This window comes from Salvia hispanica, chromosome 6, assembly GCF_023119035.1.
Source record: "Salvia hispanica cultivar TCC Black 2014 chromosome 6, UniMelb_Shisp_WGS_1.0, whole genome shotgun sequence".
Lineage (NCBI taxonomy): Eukaryota > Viridiplantae > Streptophyta > Magnoliopsida > Lamiales > Lamiaceae > Salvia > Salvia hispanica.
In genome coordinates, this window is record NC_062970.1 from 30,099,899 (window position 1) to 30,122,429 (window position 22,531).

The 22,531-nt window shown below is 37.3% G+C and overlaps 3 protein-coding genes across 8 annotated transcripts; 2 read left to right on the forward strand and 1 right to left on the reverse strand.

The window, feature by feature from the left end:
- Positions 1 to 387: 387 nt before the first annotated feature.
- On the reverse strand, positions 388 to 3,568 carry LOC125193843 (translation machinery-associated protein 22-like). Of its 2 annotated transcripts, none has more exons than XM_048091759.1 (7): positions 3,312 to 3,568; positions 3,138 to 3,194; positions 2,948 to 3,006; positions 2,389 to 2,470; positions 2,216 to 2,283; positions 2,048 to 2,131; positions 388 to 710 (listed from the first exon to the last, which is right to left on the reverse strand). In XM_048091759.1, the coding sequence occupies exons 1-7, from the start codon at positions 3,457 to 3,459 to the stop codon at positions 654 to 656; spliced, it is 555 nt and encodes a 184-aa protein (XP_047947716.1). In that variant the 5' UTR covers positions 3,460 to 3,568; the 3' UTR covers positions 388 to 653. The 2 variants fall into 2 exon arrangements, with proteins under 2 accessions (XP_047947716.1, XP_047947715.1); XM_048091758.1 differs by having other exon boundaries at positions 2,948 to 3,009; positions 3,312 to 3,567.
- An 86-nt stretch (positions 3,569 to 3,654) lies between these two features.
- On the forward strand, positions 3,655 to 11,224 carry LOC125193841 (zinc finger CCCH domain-containing protein 64). 2 transcript variants are annotated; one of them, XM_048091757.1, is made up of 11 exons: positions 3,655 to 3,822; positions 3,908 to 4,181; positions 6,394 to 6,523; positions 6,657 to 6,773; positions 7,335 to 7,452; positions 7,629 to 8,077; positions 8,208 to 8,493; positions 8,798 to 8,891; positions 9,972 to 10,117; positions 10,638 to 10,771; positions 10,858 to 11,224. In XM_048091757.1, exons 1-10 carry the CDS (start codon positions 3,745 to 3,747, stop codon positions 10,764 to 10,766), a joined length of 1,821 nt encoding a protein of 606 aa, XP_047947714.1. In that variant the 5' UTR covers positions 3,655 to 3,744; the 3' UTR covers positions 10,767 to 10,771; positions 10,858 to 11,224. The 2 variants fall into 2 exon arrangements, with proteins under 2 accessions (XP_047947714.1, XP_047947713.1); XM_048091756.1 differs by having other exon boundaries at positions 3,671 to 3,822; positions 10,865 to 11,224.
- A 2,433-nt stretch (positions 11,225 to 13,657) lies between these two features.
- Positions 13,658 to 20,202, forward strand: LOC125193916 (receptor-like serine/threonine-protein kinase ALE2). 4 transcript variants are annotated; one of them, XM_048091855.1, is made up of 14 exons: positions 13,658 to 14,224; positions 14,722 to 15,453; positions 15,537 to 15,671; positions 15,763 to 15,852; positions 15,963 to 15,992; positions 16,141 to 16,245; positions 16,335 to 16,478; positions 16,700 to 16,795; positions 16,876 to 16,983; positions 17,059 to 17,430; positions 17,906 to 18,202; positions 18,299 to 18,688; positions 18,860 to 19,103; positions 19,271 to 20,202. In XM_048091855.1, exons 1-14 carry the CDS (start codon positions 14,134 to 14,136, stop codon positions 19,962 to 19,964), a joined length of 3,528 nt encoding a protein of 1,175 aa, XP_047947812.1. In that variant the 5' UTR covers positions 13,658 to 14,133; the 3' UTR covers positions 19,965 to 20,202. The 4 variants fall into 4 exon arrangements, with proteins under 4 accessions (XP_047947812.1, XP_047947813.1, XP_047947814.1 ...); XM_048091856.1 differs by having other exon boundaries at positions 15,778 to 15,852; XM_048091857.1 differs by lacking the exon at positions 15,963 to 15,992.
- The last annotated feature ends 2,329 nt before the right edge of the window (positions 20,203 to 22,531 follow it).

Here is a 22,531-nt window from a genome sequence, read left to right on the forward strand (position 1 = left end):
TCTCTTGCCATGCATATTGCTCATATTTTTATGGGACGGAGGAAACCAAATACCGCCTAAATCTTTATCTAAAGTTAATATTATTTGCATGTCTATTTCTGTGCAGTAACACTCGCAGGTAAATAAAGGGAACACTGAAATTCGTGGAAAGGAAAAGATGAAAAATATTGGGAAAAGGATCTCAACTAACGAATCAACATGGTTTAAAAATATCTGTTAGGTAATGAGATTTTAGACAAATCAAAGATTTGAACTGTTGTTCAACGAAAAAAGATTTGATCCGATTTAGTGGTGTAATTAAGTATGACTAATGACTACAATAAGCTCGGAAATTGAATGAAAATTTGAAATAATATACTACTATTACAGTTTCAGAAACTCCATGTCTACTGCATATGAGAGTTATCTTAAATAATCAAGTACGATTGGACATACATTATCCATAAGTGTACGTATAATAAAAACGCATAGGTTCAAAGTTTCTTCTACCTCTATAGTCTATACAAAGCAAGGAAAATTGTCCAATGCAAATCCTCAACTACAAAACCAACTACTTATTTCACTAATACACAGTGCCAGAATTACAGTTTGCCACATCTCTTCAATAATTTTAAAGAGAAGCCATTCATCTCCTTCCTTTAGCCATTCCACATCTACGCAGCAGGAACCTTTTTCCCATCCTCAATAAAGAAAATTGCAGTCTCTGGGACCTAAAATTCCCCAAAAATTAGGAAGAGGCCTTATAAATTTAAAGATACGCACCACCAAAAATTAGGAAGAGGCCTTGTTCATGTGTTAATAACCAACTATACGATCACCATCACTAATTTTAAGAAAATCAGTATCAACGCAACAAGTGCACTACTCCCCTTGGAGGAAGGTTTAGGGATCTGAACCAACCGCCAAGGTTCAAGCAGACAATGAAGTAAATAATAACAAAACATATGCTGCACAACAAGCATATGACTCCAGGAGGACATGTCAACCAATTCACAGCAATTAGAAATTTCTTTCCACTCAAAATTCAACTTAAATTCATACTATAACACAAAAAACAGTGGACACAGGTAATGGTATTAGATTGTGCATTGAGATTATTTTATTTGTATTTTGAGTTTTTTAACTTACTCGCTAAGTGCATGTATGGTAGACATGTTAAATTAGCACAAGATAATTAATTAAGATGGGCTTTAAGATAAGGATATGCTATCTCACTCTTTTGGGCTGTTAAATAATTCACCTTTTTGAACTAATTCGCTCCAGGCCTCAGCGGGCCGAGATGGGCTTTGATGGCCTAACATGACCTTATTTTATCTACCAAACAGCCAAATAATCCATATCACTCATATATCTTGGTCTTTTCAGGCTACCAAACAAGCACTAAATATATGTTGTGTCTACATGAAGTGGCTATTAGCCTATTAGACAGAGGCATTTGCTTTCATTCGGATGATTTTTGAAAACCTCAACTGATAATTTTAGAACTTTGAGTGCTAAGTTGAATTCATGGTCTCTTAATATACCAATACCATTAAAAAGATAAGCCTTAAATTGACAAGTTTAGATCTTTTGGGTCCTCTCTCCTAAAATGATAGAATAATCCTTCAGGTTCTGAACCTATAGTGAACCTATCTTTCGGTTCTTATACTGATAAAGCTCTTATAAAATTCATATACCTCAAGAAACATATGTGACGTTCTACGGTTTTAGCAAATTTGGCTGAAGTTGACAAACATAAGACAGAGCCATATTTTTCAAATCATTGATTATGTACCCTAGATATGCAACATAAAGGCAGACAAAACTATTCAAAGATAAATCTTAGGCCATGCTTGGTATGATGGAATGGAATGGAGGGTGGAATGGAATGGAGGTTGGAATGAAATATCAATTTCCTTGGATTTCCTTTGCATTTTCATCCATTCACTCATTCATTCCATCACACCAAGCAAATGAATAGAATGGAAGTAGGAATCACATTCCATTCCATCAAACCAAGTAGCCCCTTAGAGCACACAAAATTATGATCAAGAAGAAATGAGATTACATCCGGCCAGGTGTCTGTTATGAATTCCACTATGTCGTAGGCTATATCTCCTTGAACGTCAATTTGCTCCTTTTCAGTAGGGCCCTGGTGGGAAATACGGAATGAAACGGAGCAAATTATTTCACAGTTGCTCAGTGTCAAAAGGATTTCAATTCCAAAAAAACCAACCTTAACTACAGAAGCTCCAGTAGCAAATTTTTTGCCAAGCTTCTTTGATGCATCATTTAGTTTAACACCTGAAAAGTGGCATCACAGAAGTGAGTAAAAATTCAAAAAGATGAGAGAGATATGATAGAAGCATGATAGCATGAAACATATAAATACAAGGAACATGTCCTTACCAAAAAGCTCTAGGCCTTTTACTGTAGTTATACATTTCCGCTTGTTACGAGTCATCTTTTCAATAATAACTTCTTGTTTCTCCTGTGAAATACAAATCAGTTATTTCACTCATTCAGTGGATACATGATGCTCTAAATCCTAATTTACCAACACAATACAAATAAGCTACTAGAAACAACTTTATGGTAATGAAACACATTCATTAGTCAAAATATGTATAAGAATCTGAGTAAAACAAAGTTTACAATTTTAACCAGTACTTTTATTGTAACTAGCACTAGCATTCACTAGATACAAAATGCAAAATCTTAAGCATCCACCAACAGGCATGCAATTATTGTTCCACGGATGCGTAAGATGCTATTTTCGATGGATCATATATGAACCTGTTATATTGATGTGAGTTCCAATCCAATGACATTTTTCAAGGTCTTTAGTTCTAGCTTTCAGAAGTGGAAAACGATTCTTTAATTGTATGGTTTTCAAAAGGAGCTGGCTTTTGCAAACCAATGACATTTTTCAAGGTCTGAGAAGGATGAATATTACTAAAAGGCATACCTTCTTTTTAATCTTCCCACCAGGGAGACGTTTGACTTCTTCCTTAGGTTTTGAAGAACCTGCTGCAACCAAGGCAAGAATTTTAACATACAATATAGTGCAGAACTTAATTTTTATCAATAAAGACAGCAAATACAGCTAACTTGCAGGAAATTGATAAAACGCACAAAAAGAGATAAGTATATTGTACCATCGGAAATTGAAGTCGACTGAAGCTGATCAGATAATCCGTCCTTCGCATCAGCATCTAAAAATTGGGGGGGGAAATTAACAGAAGAAAAAGGCATAATAAAGCCGCGAGATTAGAAGAAGCACATCCCTAAAACTAGGATTGCTAAATACGAAATAGGATTAGGGCGGAGACCTTTGACGAGATCCGGATAGAGTTGGGGCGCGTTCTGGATCAACCAGGGCTTGCATTTCTCGAAATCGGGTCCGAATTCGCAGAACTCAGCGGGCAACCCGCATACGCCGCAGTAGAGCACCTGAACTGGTTGGGGCTTCTCCGCCATTGCTGCTCGATTATGCTTTTACTGTGTGCGTGGGGGCGGTAAAATCACTTTTGAGATTGCAATTCTTATATGTAGATTGTAGGAGTTTTGGCGAAGAATAAAGGGGTACTTCCATAGCTTTGGCATAAATTCCTTTTGAGGGTGTTTCTGTAACTTTCTCTGCAATCCCTAAAAACCCAAATCTCGGTCTGTCTGTCCTAATTAAACTTTTATTTTTGATTAATAAATTGGGAGAAAATTCAAAATGTGAAATCAATTGAGCTCAACAGCAACAGCCCCCCTCTCATGGCAGCAGCTCCCCGCATTCTTCTCTGCGGCGATGCCCGCGGCCGCCTCGCCCAGCTCTTCAAACGCGTTTCCTCCGTAAACTTTGCACTCTCCTACTCTGATCCTCACTTCCGCCAACTCGATCACACGATTTACGCTTCTGTTTTCTGCAAATTTTCAGGTGAACAAATCGGCGGGGCCGTTCGACGCGCTTCTGTGTGTTGGCCAGTTCTTCCCCGACGCTCCGGAGCAGCTGGAGAAGTTTAATGACTACGTCGAAGGCCGCTCCAAAATCCCTATTCCCACTTACTTCATCGGCGATTACGGCATTGCCGCCCCCAAAACTCTGGGAGCTGCGGCCAAGGATTCCGCTAATCTAGGGTTTAAGATGGATGGGTTAAAAGTCTGCGAGAATTTGTACTGGTTGAGAGGCAGCGGGAAGTTTCTTCTCAACGGTACTTGTTTAATATCTCCCTATATTTTGCTTTTTCATATTGGGTAGAACTGTGTTAATTTCACTTTGATAACCGTGATATGTTTTCCTGTTTATTTGTTGTTTGAGACTTCGAGTTTTCAGCGTTATATATAGTTTTTCTCTTGAATGAATATTTATCTAGTCGTCCATTGATCACTGAATACTTGAGAAAGAGTAGTTGTGGTGGTGTTAGTTGGTTCGGACATCAGAACAGGTGCATCTTTCTTATTTTACCCGTAGTTAGTTGACAAATACTAATGAACTTCGATTATAAAGGGTATGAACAATGTATCTATTAGATTCAAGGACAACATGGAATCGATGAGCTTAAGGTATGAATCCAGTTTTAACTTGTCTCCTTGAGGAGTGTCACAGTAGTTGCAAAAGGAAGTTCTGAGAGAAAATCATTTTCAAGCTCTTTATTGTCTATTTTTTAATACTCCCTCCGTCCTAAGATAAGTGACCACAAACTTTTCGGCACGGGATTTAAAGAAATGGGGTTTTGTTAGATAAGTGGAAAGTGAATAAAGTAAGAGAGTTAATAAAGTAGAGAGAAAAAGTAAGAGAGAGAGTACCAAAAAAGGAAATGAGTCACTTACCTTGGGACGTCCCAAAAAGGAATATGAGTCACTTATCTTGGGACGGAGGGAGTACCAAATTTAGATATCTAACATCACAGTCTAATTAGTGAAGGTTGATTTTGCGCTTGTCTGACTTATATAACTGCTCTTCATTGGTTATTTCAGAACAAGACAAAACAATACTCTTGAAATCTTGTCAGTTTACTGAGGTTGAGTTTTTTAAAGCTCTTAGAATAGACATTTTCAAGAAAAAGGCTTAAGTATCTTATCTGTAGGTCCCCAATGTTCTGATTTGGGATATTGGTCTTAAAAACCATGAACTTTGGGCGGATTTTGGTATTTCTCATGAGTAGTCTAAAAATTACCATCTTCTAAAAGTGTATAGTTCTCCCAACCCGCCCAAATAGAAATTCTCAGGGAAAAACGCATCTTGCGTAGCACGCCGTGATATCTATGTAGCAATGACCGATTGTAAGCCTGAATGACGTTTCACGGGTCATTTAACTCAATATGAATCCCAATTGTGTAATTGATTCATTTTCTTGAAATAATTCTAAAGTTTTTTCATCTCTCTCAACTGCACAAGGACTCTCTCCAGTCTCTCCAGCTGGACTCTTCCTCTCCAGTCTGCACTGCCGCTCAAGCTACTACACCGCCTCATCTCTCTTCGCTTTTTTTCCAAATCTAAATTTTGATTGCCGCCAATGGTTAGATGCATCAATTCGTAGATTCTTGTTTTCCTCTAAATTGGTTGCAAGAACTGATTTTGCTTAAGAGGCTATTGCACTTCGTAGAGCTCCTCCCTCATTTCGGCGATTCAATGAAAATTGCAGACAATCGCGTTTGCGGTTGCTCATTTTGGTGTTCCTTTCATTTTCCGCAAATTGAGGAGCAATTATTACAGAACTTCATTTACAGAAGATGTACGCACGGGGATAGTGTTGAGGGCGTGGATTTGGTGGGAGTATGCAATGTTGTACGTAGGAGAGAGGATGCAGTTTCCCTATCTGATGTTAGTGGTTTAGCAATTGTTGATGGTCGAAGAATGTAGAGTAGGTAAAGGCCTTTAGAGTTATTGAGTGATTATGTGAGGGAGGTTTGTGGGAATTCGTCTCAGAGTGGGAGAGAAGCAGACCTCCTGGAGCGCATGCAGGTACCGAGAATATTTGATGGCCAACTATATCGTCAATTCAGAGTTCCGGTGGGGCCGGAGATATTTGAGGAAGATGGTTGAGAATTTATTGGTCGCAGAATTTAGACTTCAAATCCACGCCATATACATCACGTTGGCAGCGTATCGCCCCATAGGAATAAGTATCGTCGTGGGAAACTGGCACCGTTGAAAAGATGGTGATTTTTTAGAACAATTTGAAAGTTCATAGGAAATACTAGAATCCACTCAAAGATCATGGTTTTTAAGACCAATATCCCTTCTAATTTTATGGGTTCTTGATATTTATGTACCCATAGCATATGTGACCACTTGATTTTTTTTAAAGTTTTTTAACGGTTCAAGCATTTAGTTTGTGGGATTTTAAACTTAGCTGATATTCTGCATATCTGTTTACACGTATTTAAGTGCTGAACTGCTGATGAACTACTCTTCTTTAGGTTTATCTGTGGCATACTTATCTGGTAGGCAATCTGCAAACAGTCAACAATTTGGAACATACAGCCAAGACGACATTGATTCATTAAGGGCATTAATTGAGGAGCCAGGAATTGTTGATGTATTTTTGACATATCCTTTTCAGTTTTATCAGTTTAATATAGACCATGAGTAATGCCTTAATCTTTCTTGTCCTCCTTCTGACTCCATCTTTCTTGCTGTTTTTACAATTTACATTTTGTTCATTTCCTTTACTGGATTTTACTAATGAATGGCCAATTGGGGTCACAAATGGAGCTGCTTCATCTGGTATTCCTTCTGGGATGGATCTATCTATTGGTGATTCAAACATTTCAGAATTGGTAGCTGAAATTAAACCTCGGTAAGGATTTCTGATTTCTCTATGCAAACATAATATTGATGCCTTGTATGGTAAAAGATATCATAGTGAAACATATCGAGCCTTATTCCACACGTCCAGGCAAAACCGGCCCTAGGTATATGTAGATGAACTTGGAAATTGATAGTAATCGAGTGATTTCATAGGCTCTATAAAAGATAAGTGTGCAGTTGGTCTTCATTGGTATACTCTGAAATGATCAAGAATATCAAGAGTCAAAAGTGAACCTATTCAAAAATTTCTTAATTAAGACTGAAAAATGAACAAGACATGATGCTACATGAATTCTACTATTTTCTCAATTTTAAGAGTATCGAAAGTATTATAATTGATGCTTATTGGTAAAGACTCTATATTGAAGGCTATTTTATTGTAGCTGCAATATCTCAATTCTCAAAAGGTTCTTACATGATCTGGAAATACGGTTAAATGCCTTTCCTACTGAGTGATAAGCATCGCTTTCTTATGACTGCATCTCTTTTTTCAACAATTCTCAGTAGTTCATTGATAGATTTTCTCCTAATGAGATTCCTTCTGTCATAGCTACCATATTGCAGGAAGTGCTGGTGTCTACTATGATCGTGAACCTTATGCTAACATTGGTGCTGTTCATGTGACTCGTTTTATAGCCCTTGCTCCAGTTGGGAATAAAGATAAACAGGTTTAACTTTTTCTTCTATAAAGTGTACTCTGGTTGAGTTGGTTTTGTATGCCATGTAATTTCTGGACATTGGAGTTGAAGAAAATGTTATTTTGGTCACTGAAGTAAAACCTTCTGTTTCTCCGCGATCCTCTTTTCTATGCCATAGCTCATTTGTTATACTTTTTTTTCTACAGAAGTTCATCCATGCGCTTTCACCTACCCCAGCTTCCAAAATGTCTGCTTCTGAGCTTTGCACTAAACCACCAAATACTACTTTGTCTCCATATTCATTAGAAAAAGAAATTGGATCTGGCAACGGAGCCACAAAAAGATCTGGGGAAAGTGTTTCTGATTCCCAGTATTGGCGGTATGATGTCTCTAAAAGGCAAAAACATGGAGATGGTGCTGGTGATAGGTTATGCTTTAAATTTGTATCCTCAGGGTCTTGCCAAAGAGGCGATAAGTGCCATTTCAGGCATGATGAAGATGCGCGGGGACAATCTCTTAGGGGTGTTTGCTTTGAATTTTTAAATAAAGGAAAGTGTGAAAGAGGTCCAGATTGTACATATAAGCATGAATTACAGGAAGAAGGCAAAGCATTGTCTGGCAAGCGATCTGGTTCAGGAACTGGAGGCTCGAACAGGTTAAAGATAAATCCCTGTTTTGGTGTACCATTTAATGTTTGTTGTGGTGTTAGATCTAAAATTCATCTGACTGCATAAGTTTAAGAACATTGTTTATATGCTGAATTATATATGAAATTTGAATTTCAGGTCCAAGGAATGCTGGTTTTGTTTGTCAAGCCCCAATTTGGAGTCACATCTAATCACTAGCGTAGGAGAACACTGCTATTGTGCACTAGCTAAAGGACCACTAGTGCAAGATCATGTGCTGATAATACCCATTGAGCATTTGCCAAACACCCTATCTCTACCTCCAGAATGTGAAAAAGACTTATCTAAACTTCGGGGCAGCCTCCAAGCTTGCTTCAAGAAACAAGGAAAGGAAGTTGTTTTCTTTGAATGGATTTCAAAGCGTGGAACTCATGCTAATCTTCAGGTCCGAAAATTTTTACTCTGTTTATGAGCAAGCATGCTTTACGGGCATGCTATCTTACATTGGCTTTTTGTTCGTATGATGATAGACACTGCTTTCTTTCTGTTAGAAATTTCCTTATCTGGTTCCCTTATTTTATTGCATTCCATTTTCAAGTTTGCATGTTATCATCATCGTTCCACCTACATCTGACAAGTGTTTGATGGATGTGCAACAATCAGAATTCCTTTGTTTTCTTTTGTCTATTTTCTAATTTTCTGTATCTTTATGATTGTGAATGTTTTATTAACCTTTATCTCTTTTGCAGGTTGTTCCAATTCCAACATCGAAAGCATCTTCTGTTGAACAAATTTTCAATTTAGCAGCCAAGAAGTTGGGCTTTACATTTGCAACTCTTAAAAGTAAGTATCATTCCATTGCTCTTAAAGAGCTAGTATTTGCAACCTTAAACAAAAATGTCCAGACCTTGAATTATTTACATCTTAAGACCTGACCTCTATGAACATTTAAGGAAAATGTCATCAGGGTCATTTTCGGGTACTAACACACGTGGAACTCCATATGTATCTTTAGTCCAAATTTCTAAATATGACGACCTATTTCTTTGACAAACTATATATCAAAATCCACATCAGCTCAATCACATTTTCAATTAAATCACTAGTGTAAAAGAAAGAGGCATCTCAGTTATGCCATGTGATTTCATTTTTCGATAATTTGAATCATTATTAACTTCAACTATTCCATTATATTTAATTCAAGAAGATCCTCAGTTATATATAGATGATCTTTGGTGTCTGGATATTAAGCTTATGTACTACTATATGCTACCACGGGAGAAAGTAACATTATGAAAATCCTAAAACAAGTAGATGTAATTTATGCGTAATACAGGGTAAATATTAAGTGGACGTTCAATATATGTGTGCTGTGGATGTGCATTTGGATTTAATGATAGAAACAATTGTATGATTAATGTCGATTCTGAAATCGTCTAATGTAAAGAATAAAGCTACTCTTTTAGTCATCATGCCATTGCGTTTGTAATGATTTCCCTCTGCTTATGATGTGGCTCCATTTTGTAAGTAAGTTGATAGCCTTTTATAAATACATCTTTACTTGGTGGCTAGAAATGTTCCATTTCATGTAACTGCCAAGTGCCAACACGCCAAGTCCTTTGCTTTAGTAGTACAATTTTCTGGAATCGCACATCTTTGACATATGAATCTCTACTCATTGCAAACCTATTTTTTTAGTGGATACATTTCAGTTTCTACTAATTTAGACTTGTCCAATGTTGGCTTTCGATCTCAGTAAATTTAATAGATGTTTGGCATCAGCTGTGTGCCTGGCCTTAATAAGGGTGTTCATTTGCTTGTCCAATGCTGGTTTACTTGTTTTTTGATCAATTTTCTTTGCCTCTTTGACATAGCTTAAAGTGTTATTTTTCTCTTATGATTGTCATTGTCTGATGATTTCAGATGACAACTATATGGAAGCGCGGAAATCTCTGGGGATGCATCTAAATAGAAATCAGAGTTTATTTTATGTGGAAGTTCCTGGAGGAACAATTTTGTCACATGCTGTTGAGGAGAATGAAAACTTCCCTTTTCAATTTGGGCGTGAGGTAATACATGAAACTGAAATAGACCGCTAAAGTGGAACATATATGGGTAAATAATCATTCTTCAAATTACACTAATGTGTAAAAAACTTAACCAAGAACCTATGACTATGTTGTGCTACATAGAACTATAGATGCACCATCTAATATACGTGCTGATGCATGTTAAGATACCTATATTGGGACTCCGAAACCACTCTCTTCAAATGTTAAGTCATCATAAAGTTCAAGAATCTATTTTGAATCCAAATTTGTTACACCTAATGTATGATTGAATCCAATAGTTATGTTGAAATAAGTCTTGTTCTTTTCGGTTTAGGGTGCGATTGACAGGTTGATTTCCTGGACTAATCAGCATTCTATAGATAGTACTCCTAGTCAATACATTATACGCTACTTGACTTTAAAATATAAAAAAACTAGGTCTTTAGTGCTTTCTTTTCACCACTTGTTATTAGTTTTAAATTCTTCATGTGAACTCTATTAGTCGAAGTTGGTTAGCAGTGTGGCCTGTCTTGTATAGGTTCTTGCTGGATTGTTGAATATGGCTGACAAGGCTGACTGGAGGAATTGCCAGCTTAGTAAAGATGAGGAAGCTGAAATGGCGGAGAAGTTTAAGAGACAATTTAAGGAGTATGATCCAAACACCTGATTAAGGTATACCAGAACTTTGATTTCTCTTCTTGTTTTACTTGTAAGATTGTAGCTTGTCCAACAAGTGCATATGAATTTGACGAACATAGATTGCAGGAATGCAGCAGTTTATCACATACAAAAGGCCTTATAAATCGAAATCGCTTGGCTATCCAATGCCGAGTGTTTCTACAAGCGCGTGTTCCATACTCAATTCGGTGGTCGGTGGTCCTACGTCCAAAATAGATATGTGGAACACCCCTCAAAATCATTGATCTCAAACTTGTATGTATTCGAAACTATTTTTCTTCTTTTCGTTTTTGTAGACTTTTAGGTAGGCATGTACCAGAACACTTTGGCTTGAAGCTGTTGTTCCTATTCACAAACTTTATTTCAAAAATGATAGGGAATGAACAGCAAATGCCAGCCTTGAATTTCTTTTATCATCACTGATTAATCTCTACATTTTTTGAACTATATGCTTTGTTTTTGTTTGACATGCTTAAATTTCTTGGTGAATCAAATGTTGCCCCCTATAAATTTGTTTTTATGTGGTCCGTTGGTGATAGATATTCTAGTTATTTTAGTGCTGTAATTGGTATTCCTAAAGAGAGAATCTTTGTGCACATGCATAGGAGAGAAACAGGCCGACAACAATGGACTATGCGTTGGTTCAAGGCTCCTTATTTCCAAGTATATTAATTTGAATTTTGAAGGTTTATTATTATTATTACATAATAAGTTGATGCAATGTTAGCACATTGTATTTTCATACTGGAAGACACGAATGAGAGATCTGGGGAGCAAGGGACAGAGGGGGACTGACATTTGTTAGTTTTTTTTTCTGTGAATTGGATTAAGCCTGATGTGTTTCAAGCCACATGAAACGGGTACCAATTTTTTTCTGAAAAGTGGAAAGAATGCGAAATCACAATAATTTAGGGAAGAAGATTTTTTCGAGCAATAGGGGCCCAGAAAACTACGTGTGGCAATATACATAATTTGGCATATCTAAAAAATTTGAGAATAAATCTACGTTGAATAGGACGGGGTTAGATTGAAATCACACCCTAAATATGGTCTATTAGATTAAAAATATATGGTATAAAAATGTCGGAATGAGAGTTACTCCTATATTATAAACATATACTCACAATTTGAAAACAAATTAATCATTCCTCAAACTACACCACCGTGTAAAAAATTGTACCTCAACGTAACTTTGTAATCTAGTGGCATAATGCGTGTTTGTCTCAGTTATCGACCCGAGTTCAATCCCGTAAATTGTCATTACTTAAATCAGTATAATCATACCCAAATTACGACTAATGATTTTTTATTAAATCATTCATAAGATTGCAAAATTAGTAATTGGTGGTTAAATAAAGAAAAATTTATCATTTAAATTGTAATTTTTTATTTTTAAAAATAATAAATTAAATCATAGTACTACTAACTTTTACTACTATATATTCAATTATTACAAACAATTAAAATTTTAATGATATTTGTTATGATATTCAATCTTTTCAACTCGTATTTAAACACAAACTCAAAGATTTCTAATAAAATAACACTATAAATTTTATTTATGCCATATTGCTATGTTAGATTATCTGAACTCTTGGCCGAAATGAAAATATATTTAAAATGCAAATTTATTGATTTCATTTTTCAATTGAAAATGACCGGAGCTCTAACTCCTTGACTCACTTGGGACTATAAATTGAATTCTGCGCATCTATGAATAATATAACTCCGTATTAATATACGATGAAATGAGAACTTCTACAGTTCTACTAATGGAAAAGAATTACTACTACTAATAAACAATTACTACTACTATCGCTTGCATGGTAGGGGCCCAATATGTAGCTCGAATATTTGATGTTATTAAATAATTTAAAGTAGAAATTTGGTGGGTTGTCAAACTCCAGTGGACACGTGCGCAAGAGAGAGAAATAAGGAGAACTTCTCTGGTCAAGTAAGTAGTACTCCTATATTAATTAAGTACCATTATGCGTCAACACCAATATTTAATATAGTTCAATTATTTAAACAAGAGCCATCAATGCCATAATTGCCATTTTACCATTTACATCTAAAAGTAGTTCAATCCACTAATCAAACCACTTTTTCATTCTGGAATTGTAAGGGAAAATATATACTCCACTAACTCTGATTTTTTTTTTCATTTTTACATTAAGAACTCAACTTAACGATTATAGTAAAAAATTTACATTGTGCCATCTTTAATAAATGGGCCTCATATGATCTTGATGATGAATTCTTGATTAATCGCTTGTCAACTTAAAAACTGATAAATATATTGAAATAACTCATTTTTTTATGATTGAAGAGACATGTGTGTATAGGGTATAATTGGCCATTCTAACATACTTATCCAAGGGAAATCGTGTAACAATTACATTATGATAATTCCATTTTTTATTTAATACGTATTATCTAAAGTGTGTACAACATTCTTTAAAAATGCATTGTTCATAAGATATTTTATTGTAAATAAAATATGAAGATGTGATTTGGACGGTCTGTGTTATTGAGAGTATGTATTTTAGTGCTACACTTTTTCTTGTGCTATTAAAAAGTACAAAGAGTACATGTCACGTTTCCAATGGGGTGCAATTTTAAGTGCGTAGCAAGTAGCAACATTGCTTTTCAAAGGTAGAACATTTGTTCAAATTAACAATTTTCGATAATTTGTATTGTTAAATTTGTCCCATTTAATAATTGCAAGTTAATTTGCACCAAAAATTTATGGACAGTATTCATTAATTAGAGAAAGTAGAGAAAAAGTAGTAATTAGAGTTGTCTGATTGTTTTTGGTTTTAGATTGAAATTGGGCAGAAGAAGTTGGGTTCTTAGCTTTGAATACACACAACAAGCCAATACTTAATTACTCACATGTTGTTAGAAACGGCTGTTTGTTGCAGCGAGAACATGCCAATCTCTTCCCTCACACCTCCAATTTTTCACACTAGCTGTTTTTTGGATTCCTCTCCCCTTCTCTCCTCAATCCCCTTTAATTTTATTCACAAGAAAAAGATTGAGTTTTTTCCTGCTTTGCACATGCTTCTTTTCAAGGACAGTTTTTGGGCTTTTGAAGAAACCAATGCTTCTTCTTCTTCTCTCTTGTTTCTTGCTTGCCTCTCACTCTTCCTGCTTGTGGGTCTCCAGCTTTAGCCTAACCCCTTTTCTTGTTTATTGCTTCAAGTCTCATGCCACCCATTTCTCTTGAATTAGAGAGGGAGTTTGGGATCTCTCTCTCTCTCCTCTTTCTCACTCTGCAATCTATGCAAACTCAACTTTGAGCTGAGGATTTGATTGGGGTTGTTGTATAGTACAATTGTTTGTGTGTGTATGGGATGGACATGGAGTTGGTGATGCTGCGAGATTTGGGTATGTTGCTTCAAGTTTGGGCCCTTGCTTGTTTGTTGGTGATTCAAGGATCTACTGGTAATTTCTTCTACTTTTTGTTGTTGTTTTCTGTGTATGATATTTATGTCCATTTAATGAGGAATGCTGTCAATTCTTATTTTGAAATTAATGTTTTGGTAGCTCTGGTAATGTAAGGCTGATTCATATTTCTCAATGAGGTTCATTCTCAAATTTTATCATGTGTGAATCATGAATTTAGTGGATTTCTTGAATCAATCTGCACTGCATGCAATATTATTTGAGGAAATTGGTTTCTTTTTGGTTTTCTGACATCCAACTCCAATTCCTAGGCTGGGAAATATCATGTTTAAATGTAAAACGTGAATGGATTTAAACTATAGATTGCAGTTCCTCGTGTTGAACAAGGAAAACCAGGCTTTCTGTATTATGTGAATGTGTTAATAAGCAAAGCAGCAACTCGGGTAGCTCAACCGATTGGGTAGTCTTCTGTGATCAGTCGAATCCGGTTGAGCATAATTCTCATGTTTCTAATCTCTCAATGATGATAATTTCAGGGATAGGTTTGCAACCTGCATTTGCAGTGCCTTCTTTCCAGTCTGCACCGTCACCTCAAACCACGCCCAGTCCATCAACACCAACTCCAATTCCGATTCCTTTTGTTCCCCCACCAGCTGCTACTCCGGACCCTGTCCTATCCACACCACCTATTCCTCCTTCTGCGAACCCCCCCACTCCAAATCCTTTGGTTCCACCACCAACGTTGTCTCCTGACCCTGTCCTATCCACGCCACCTATTCCTCCTTCCGAGAACCCCCCCACCCCAAATCCTTTCGTTCCACCACCAGCGTTGTCTCCTGACCCTGTCCCACTCACACCACCTATTCCTCCTGCAGACACTCCTTCAAAACCAACTCCAAATCCTTTCGTTCCACCACCATCATCGAGTCCAGACCTGGCCCCACTCGCCCCGCCTATTCCTCCTTCGTTACCAGTCCCAGATCCTTCCGTTCCACCACCATCTTCGAGCCCGGACCCTATCCCACTATCACCACCTTTTCCCCCTTCTGCAAGCCCTCCTTCAAAACCAACTCCAAGTCCTTTCATTCCGCCACCATCTTCGAGTCCAAACCCTGTCCCATTCACACCACCTATTCCTCCTTCAAAATCAACTCCAGCTCCTTTTGTTCCACCACCATCTTCGAGTCCACACCCCGTCCCATTCATAACACCTATTCCGCCTTCCCCTCAACACGCGGAACACCCTCCACTTATAGTGCACACTCCAGGTAGTTCTGATAGCTCCTTTTTATATAATGTCACCCTGTTGGCACATAAATGGTTTGGATTGATTTAAAATTGCTATATGCAGCACCCGTGATTTCACCTTCAAGCAGTTCACCACCAGACAAACAACCTCATCCATCAGTTTCAAAATCTGCACCTCCGACTTCTGACAAATCTCTAGCACCTGTTAGTGATAATCCTCCGTCTGCAATTGCTCCAGGTACTTGACAGCTCAGAACGTTTGGATGGTCTTGCTGGACTCTTCCCATTTATGTGATGTATATCTCTAGAATAAAATAATTTGAATGCAGTTTCAAACGTGCCAGCTCCTAGGGGAATGCCGGAATCCCCACCATCCTCACACTCTGTTTTGCCAAATGAACCACCTTCCCTTCCCCCAGGTTTGCCATTCGTTTGCTTTTCTGGTTTGAATTTAATACCAGATCATGAGCTGACTTCTTCTGTACCGTGCCATATGTCTCTCCACGAAATTCTCCACCTACCAAAACAGTTGTACACAGATCCCCATCTAGCCCCCCAGGTATAATGATAGTGCCTGGATAGAATATGACGATAGATCTTCATTGTGTATGGATGTTATTAATATTATCATTGAGTATATGTTTTTGGATAATGAGTCTCATGAGTACATGCCAAAATTTATGTTGGTTCATCCATTTTATTCTTAGCACCTCCTCCAATGATGAGCAAGAAATCAGCCTCTAGGCCAGTTGTAGCACCCAGAGATAAAATCGCCCCTATTCATGCACCATTAAGTCGCTCCCCGGCAGAAGGTTAGTTGTCAATTTTGTGCTAGTTTCCTGTAATTTCCATATAAAGAATAGGAGGCATGAGTAATAGTGTGGCGCTTCTTGTGGTTCAGCTCCTACTGCAAGAAACACTCAAGGACGATCTAGTAGTGCTTCGCCTCCGCATTTTTCCAAGTCTCATTCCCCAAGGCCACATCATTCGAACGCTTTAAATACTTCCAGTTCTCCACCTCCAAATGCCATGCCTCCATCTTCAGGTCATATCTCTTGAAAGTTCATTTATTTAATCTTGACATGATTCTTTGCTAGAAATATTCATTCCTTTAGTTACTTCGTTATTTGGAAGAAAAAGCTAAACCAAGATACAATTCAGAGCAATTTCATGAGTGTGTCTCTGTATCACTCGCATCTCTAGCTTGCTATTATGTCTCTTAGTTTTTGGTTCAAATGTCTACTAATTCATCGATCAACTTCACAGACTCTTCGGTGCCTTCATCCCCTCACCCTGAAGTAAATAGTAGCCATTCTCCTATTCCAGCTAGATCTCCAGCATCTCCATCTAACCGGCCTAAAAGTATGAGTAATTCTCAACTTCAAATGCTATACTTTCATTCGACATCTTATTCTGAAAGCTTTATATTCTCTGGTTCGTAGTTCCCTCTCTTCAGCCTAGTATGCCCCCCTCTGCTTCATCACGGCAAAGCCCAAATCTGCCTCTGCTGCCTCCTATGCGAGCGCTACCTCCTCCGCCTCCTAATACAGGTAAATGTACCTTTTGCCTTACTAAGTCATTTATAATGTGGTTCTTAAACTCAATTTTACTTGGTAATTGTATAGATTGTGCGCCACTAACATGCACCGAGCCATTAGCATATGGACCTCCTGAAGCTCCATGTGTCTGTGTGTTGCCAATACAAGTGGGGCTCCGTCTGTCTATAGCATTGTATACCTTCTTTCCTTTAGTCTCGGAATTAGCAGCTGAAGTTGCAGCTGGTGTTTTCATTGGGAAAAGCCAAGTTCGCATCATGGGAGCAAATGCAGCTGGAGACGATACAGAAAAAACCGTTGTCCTTATTGATTTGTTACCACTTGGAGAAAAGTTTGATGATACCACAGCATATATCACATTTGGAAGATTTTGGCACAAACAAGTTGTCATAAAAACATCGATTTTTGGTGAATACGATGTACTATATGTTAGATACCCAGGTAACCAAGCCAACCTTCTGTAGTTAAACCATACTTTAAAATTAGAGATGATTGTTAATTAAATCCCAAATTTTGGTCATTATTTCAAAATCGGCCTAAGCTTCAAACTGTTGCAATTAAACCCTACTAGCCTGCTTTACAATTTATTGATGATTAGACCTCTCCCAAATATTCAGATCACTGATTATAACTGATGTGGCACTACTCATTTACATGTGTATTATAGTGTCTCGGTTGGTGAAAAATGACATTGTGTATTACGGGCATTTAATAAATCGTGCCACGTCAATAATCAGTTACTGAAAATTTCAGAGAGAGTCTGATTTGCCACAAATTGTTAAGTTAGGTTTTAATTGCAACAGTTCAAATTTGGATCGAACTTGTAACAATGCCCAAAATTTGGGTTCTGATTAGCAATTATCTCCTTTTATTATAGCTTGGCCTATGTACTCAAGTTTGCATATTGAATTGATAGGACTCCCACCTTCTCCACCTCTGCCTCCTTCCACCATTAACATCATACCAAGGAAACCTTACCCCGGTCAGGGCAATAATGGAAGGACTATACAGCCTCTTGGAGTTGACGTTAGTCGAAATCAGCATAAGCGTGGGCTCAACAGAAGCATACTTGCAATAATAATCTTATCTTGCTTTGTAGCTTTAGTCTTAGTGTGTGCTGCTGCATGGGTTTTTCTCTTCAGAGATCGACAGTCTGCTTTTCGACTGGACCCCACTCCACCAACAACCATCTGTTCCCTCGCAAAGTCATCGGGTATTGAATTCCTTCAAGTATTGTTAGGTGCTACAAGTCAATTTTTTCTGGAATGTGAAACTTTCACTGACAAGAAAAGTATAAACTATGATGTAGGTGTCGCAGTGTCTAGAACTGGAAGTGCGCTGAGTTCTCCTTCGTTCTCGCTGGGTTCAAGCATGGCGGCTTATACTGGATCTGCGAAAACTTACAGTTCTAGTGAAATAGACAAGGCAACCGATTTTTTCAACGAGGCAAATGTACTGGGTGAAGGTGGCTTCGGACGTGTTTACAGTGGTGTGTTTGAGGATGGTGCAAAAGTTGCAATTAAAGTACTCAAAAGATATGATCAACATAGCGGCCGTGAATTCTTGGCTGAAGTCGAGATGCTGAGCCGGCTTCATCATAGGAACTTGGTCAAGCTGATTGGCATATGTGTCGAGGATCGCACCCGCTGTTTAGTTTACGAGTTAGTACCAAATGGCAGTGTGGAATCTCATTTACATGGTATGAATCATCTATTCAATCATTTACTTATTCTGTTTTTTGACAAAAACATATGTGCCTCCAGATGTACAGTGTGTCCACCTCAATTAGGGTACCAATTCCTAATTAGGGTGGACACCATTGAGTGCCTCTTTTCTTATGTGATTTCTAAAGATGATACTTTTCTCTTAGGCACTGACAAAGAAAGGTCTCCACTTGACTGGGGTGCTCGGCTAAAAATCGCCCTTGGAGCTGCCCGAGCTCTAGCTTATTTGCACGAAGATTCGAGCCCTCGTGTCATTCACAGGGATTTCAAGGCCAGCAACATCTTGTTGGAAGATGATTTCACACCAAAGGTATCCGATTTCGGTTTAGCACGTGCTGCGTTGGACGAGGACAACAAACACATTTCTACACGTGTCATGGGGACTTTTGGGTATGCCACTCTCATTTCTTTTAGATAACACATTTGATTTCATCATAAGCTTAAGAGGCACATGCCGATGCATCCGTTGTAATTAATTAACTCTAATTAATAAATCCTGGTCGAGGGTTGATGAATCATAAGCTTAAAATGATTTTCATTTCCTCGTATCGTGCAAGGTATGTGGCTCCAGAGTATGCTATGACAGGACATCTGCTGGTGAAGAGCGACGTCTACAGCTACGGTGTTGTCCTGCTAGAACTCCTAACCGGAAAGAAGCCGGTGGACATGTCTCAGCTACCCGGTCAGGAGAACTTAGTCGCTTGGGCACGGCCACTGCTAACAAGTAGAGAAGGTTTGGAGTTGATGATTGACCAATCCATGGCTCCTGATGTTCCTTTCGACAGTATTGCAAAAGTAGCTGCAATTGCTTCGATGTGCGTGGAACCAGAGGTGTCACACCGGCCTTTCATGGGCGAAGTCGTGCAGGCTCTGAAACTCATATGCAGCGAGTGTGACAGTATGAAAGAGATGCCTTCTAGAACCTCCAGCCAGGAGGATTTGTCCATGCTAATGGAAGCTAGAAACAGTACCAACTCGAACATGCTGCCGGCTCCTTTACTTTCACCTCACTCCACCGTCTCAGATTATGATTATCTGCTCGACCTTGAGAGAGATCTCTCGATGTCTGAGCTACTGAGTTCCTCTGCCATGCCCGGGAGAGAAGACTCTGAGTCGTTCAGGAGGCACTCAAGCTCGGGACCTTTACGAACAAGCAAGATGAAGCCACTGTGGAAGACGATGAGGCAGTTGTCTCGGGGCAGCGTGAGCGAGCATGGGGTGATGTTCAAGTTGTGGCATGGATCTCAATAAATAATCTTGCACTCTTGTCACCTTTGTAAAGCTCAGCTACTTCTGTTCTCCGATTGATATCAGGCGATATATCGAATGCGACGCAGGGGGAAGATCGGCAGTTATCGAAGATCGGAGCAACCGGCTTCTGCAAGCATGATTGAAGAAGCTGTGACTAGTGATGTTCATGGTGCATTTTTGTACATAAAATGTTGTACTATCAATTTTAATTAGTAGAGATCAGGAGCAGTTTTCTTTAGGGGGAGTATGATGAGTTTTTATAGATATGTTATCTTAGATTTTATTTGTGTCGATATTAGAATAATGAAAAATTTTAGAATAATGAAAAGAAAACATTTTGTTTGGTGAAATAAAAATGTCCACCGACATTTTTTGACAATATATCCATCACTTTATTACTCTATCCGTCACGAATAAGTGCACTGTCTTATTATATGCATGTGTATTTTATAAATGTGCATGTGTAATATTCTGTGAATGGAGAAATGACTTTATTTTGTCAGGTTGCATGTCAATGTGATGCGAATCTGAATAAATGCTGGACATAATATGTTGTAGTAAATGGTACTTATATGATTTTATCATGTTAGGTAGAGGTGTCGTGGCGAGTGAAAAATGGAATCTCTGTGAAAAATTTGTAAATGAGGTGAGGTGGGGAGAGGAGACAAGAGATAGAAGTACAATAATAAGGTTTTATTCTTTTATTAGATTCTATTAGACGGCTAATTACATCTTGAATTGATAATTACTAAGTACTCTACTTGCTATGTTATATAAAAGTAGAAATTCTTTTTATTTTTATCCCTCATAAAAGTACCAAACTTCCATTGGTTTACTCATTTCTCTACGCACATTTCATTCTCCACTAACAATACTTCAATCACTTTTTCTTTCTATCATGCTCTACCTTATCAATTATGCATTAAACTCACGCTGCCCCAAAAGTTTTTATTTTTATGGGACGAAGGGTGTATCGAATTTAGTCCATTTGATCCGAAAACAAACGGCCCATATCAATTTCTATGCAATATCGACCAGTTGTTCTAACAATGTCAATCACGATATATTGATGTCAACTTCGTGTGTAAATAATGTCAATCAAGGGTATTAATGGATATTGAATTTTATTAGTTATAACTAACTTTTAAAAATTATCTCAACACTTTGAACTTCGCGTGTAAATAATGTCAATCTAGATTTGAAACTATTTTTCACAAAACATATATATTAAATAAAAGGTAATTTCATAAGATTTATAACGATCCTAATATATGTTCGGATGATAAAATTTGATAATTTTATTTGAATTTTCAATATTTTCGACAATGATGTTAATATCAACACATACTACATATAATGTTAATCTAATGCAGGTACAATGTCAATAATATTTTTTGACATATTCAAGTCATTGAGTTGACATTTTTACAATATCGTGCTTCAAATTAATTAATACTAAATGAATTTTCACGTGGTACGGATCTTACTTTTATATACTGGTATTAGTTTTATAATATAATAATGTGAGAGGAAAATGAGTTAGTAGAATGTGGAGTTCATTGTCAAAAACAATAAAGTGAAGTGGAACAATTAATAAGAGACAGAACAAAATAGAAACTGAGACGCATAATGGAGAACGGAGGGAGTTCCTGGTTTACCATTTTAATCCATCCACCATTTGAAGTCCCAATTCACTTTTATTATAATGGTAGGCACACCTCACTTTTCACTAACTCATTTCACTTACTTTCTATTATAAAACTAATAAATATAAAAATGAATTTTATATTCCATTAATTTTTTCACCATTTTCCTTCATATTTCTTAAATTTCGTGTCGAATTCAAATAAGACTCTTAACGGCGAAATTTCAGGAGTCCAACTATTATAAGCAAATTTTGGATTTTCTCATGCAATATGACGTTGGTTGTGAACTAATGTGGACCAGGTTTGCGGTAAGGATCTCCTCATCCACTTTTCCTACTCCACTCCTCATCCATCCCTCACAATGCAATAAAATAATACATCTATCACTTATTAAAATTGGTTATAATTATAATATTATTTTATTGCATTGTGAGGGGTGGATGAGGAGTGGAGTAGAAAAAGTGGATGAGGAGATGCTTACCGCCGTGCTTGTGTGGCTTATGTAAAGCCCTACGCCTCTAAGGGCTAATCAGCGGCGAATACAGAAACAAAAAAAATATTAATAGAATTTGTGATTTTTAAATTTCATTTCAAAGTAATTTTTAGATAACTTAGAACATTTATAGGAGTGTTTATATGATAATTTACATTAAATTTAGTTTAATTTCAAAATTTTACTACTCCTTCCGTTCCATAGTAATGGAGGCGTTTCTTTTTGGCATGAAGATTAAGAAAAATTGTGTTAGGTAAGTTAAGTAAATGGAGGATAAAGTGGAAAATGAAAAAGACAGAGAAATGAAGAGAGAGAAAAATAAGAGAGAGTAAAGTAGGTGTGGAAAAATGTATTGACTTTTACTAAGAAGGGAAATGACTATTACTATGGAACGTACCAAAATGGAAAAATGACTCCATTACTATAGA

What these genes read in the sequence shown, in the direction of transcription:
- LOC125193843 (XM_048091758.1), bottom strand. Translation starts at nt 3,459, where the DNA reads ATGGCGGAGAAGCCCCAACCAGTTCAGGTGCTCTACTGCGGCGTATGC. An exon ending in GTGGGAAGATTAAAAAGAAG is followed by an intron (nt 2,471 to 2,947) that starts GTATGCCTTTTA and finishes TGTATTTCACAG; the next exon opens with GAGAAACAAGAAGTTATTAT. An exon ending in CTGGAGCTTCTGTAGTTAAG is followed by an intron (nt 2,132 to 2,215) that starts GTTGGTTTTTTT and finishes ATTTCCCACCAG; the next exon opens with GGCCCTACTGAAAAGGAGCA.
- LOC125193841 (XM_048091757.1), top strand. Translation starts at nt 3,745, where the DNA reads ATGGCAGCAGCTCCCCGCATTCTTCTCTGCGGCGATGCCCGCGGCCGC. An exon ending in TACATTTGCAACTCTTAAAA is followed by an intron (nt 8,892 to 9,971) that starts GTAAGTATCATT and finishes TGATGATTTCAG; the next exon opens with ATGACAACTATATGGAAGCG. An exon ending in CTTTTCAATTTGGGCGTGAG is followed by an intron (nt 10,118 to 10,637) that starts GTAATACATGAA and finishes TGTCTTGTATAG; the next exon opens with GTTCTTGCTGGATTGTTGAA.
- LOC125193916 (XM_048091855.1), top strand. Translation starts at nt 14,134, where the DNA reads ATGGACATGGAGTTGGTGATGCTGCGAGATTTGGGTATGTTGCTTCAA. An exon ending in TCCGTCTGCAATTGCTCCAG is followed by an intron (nt 15,672 to 15,762) that starts GTACTTGACAGC and finishes ATTTGAATGCAG; the next exon opens with TTTCAAACGTGCCAGCTCCT. An exon ending in TGCCATGCCTCCATCTTCAG is followed by an intron (nt 16,479 to 16,699) that starts GTCATATCTCTT and finishes TCAACTTCACAG; the next exon opens with ACTCTTCGGTGCCTTCATCC.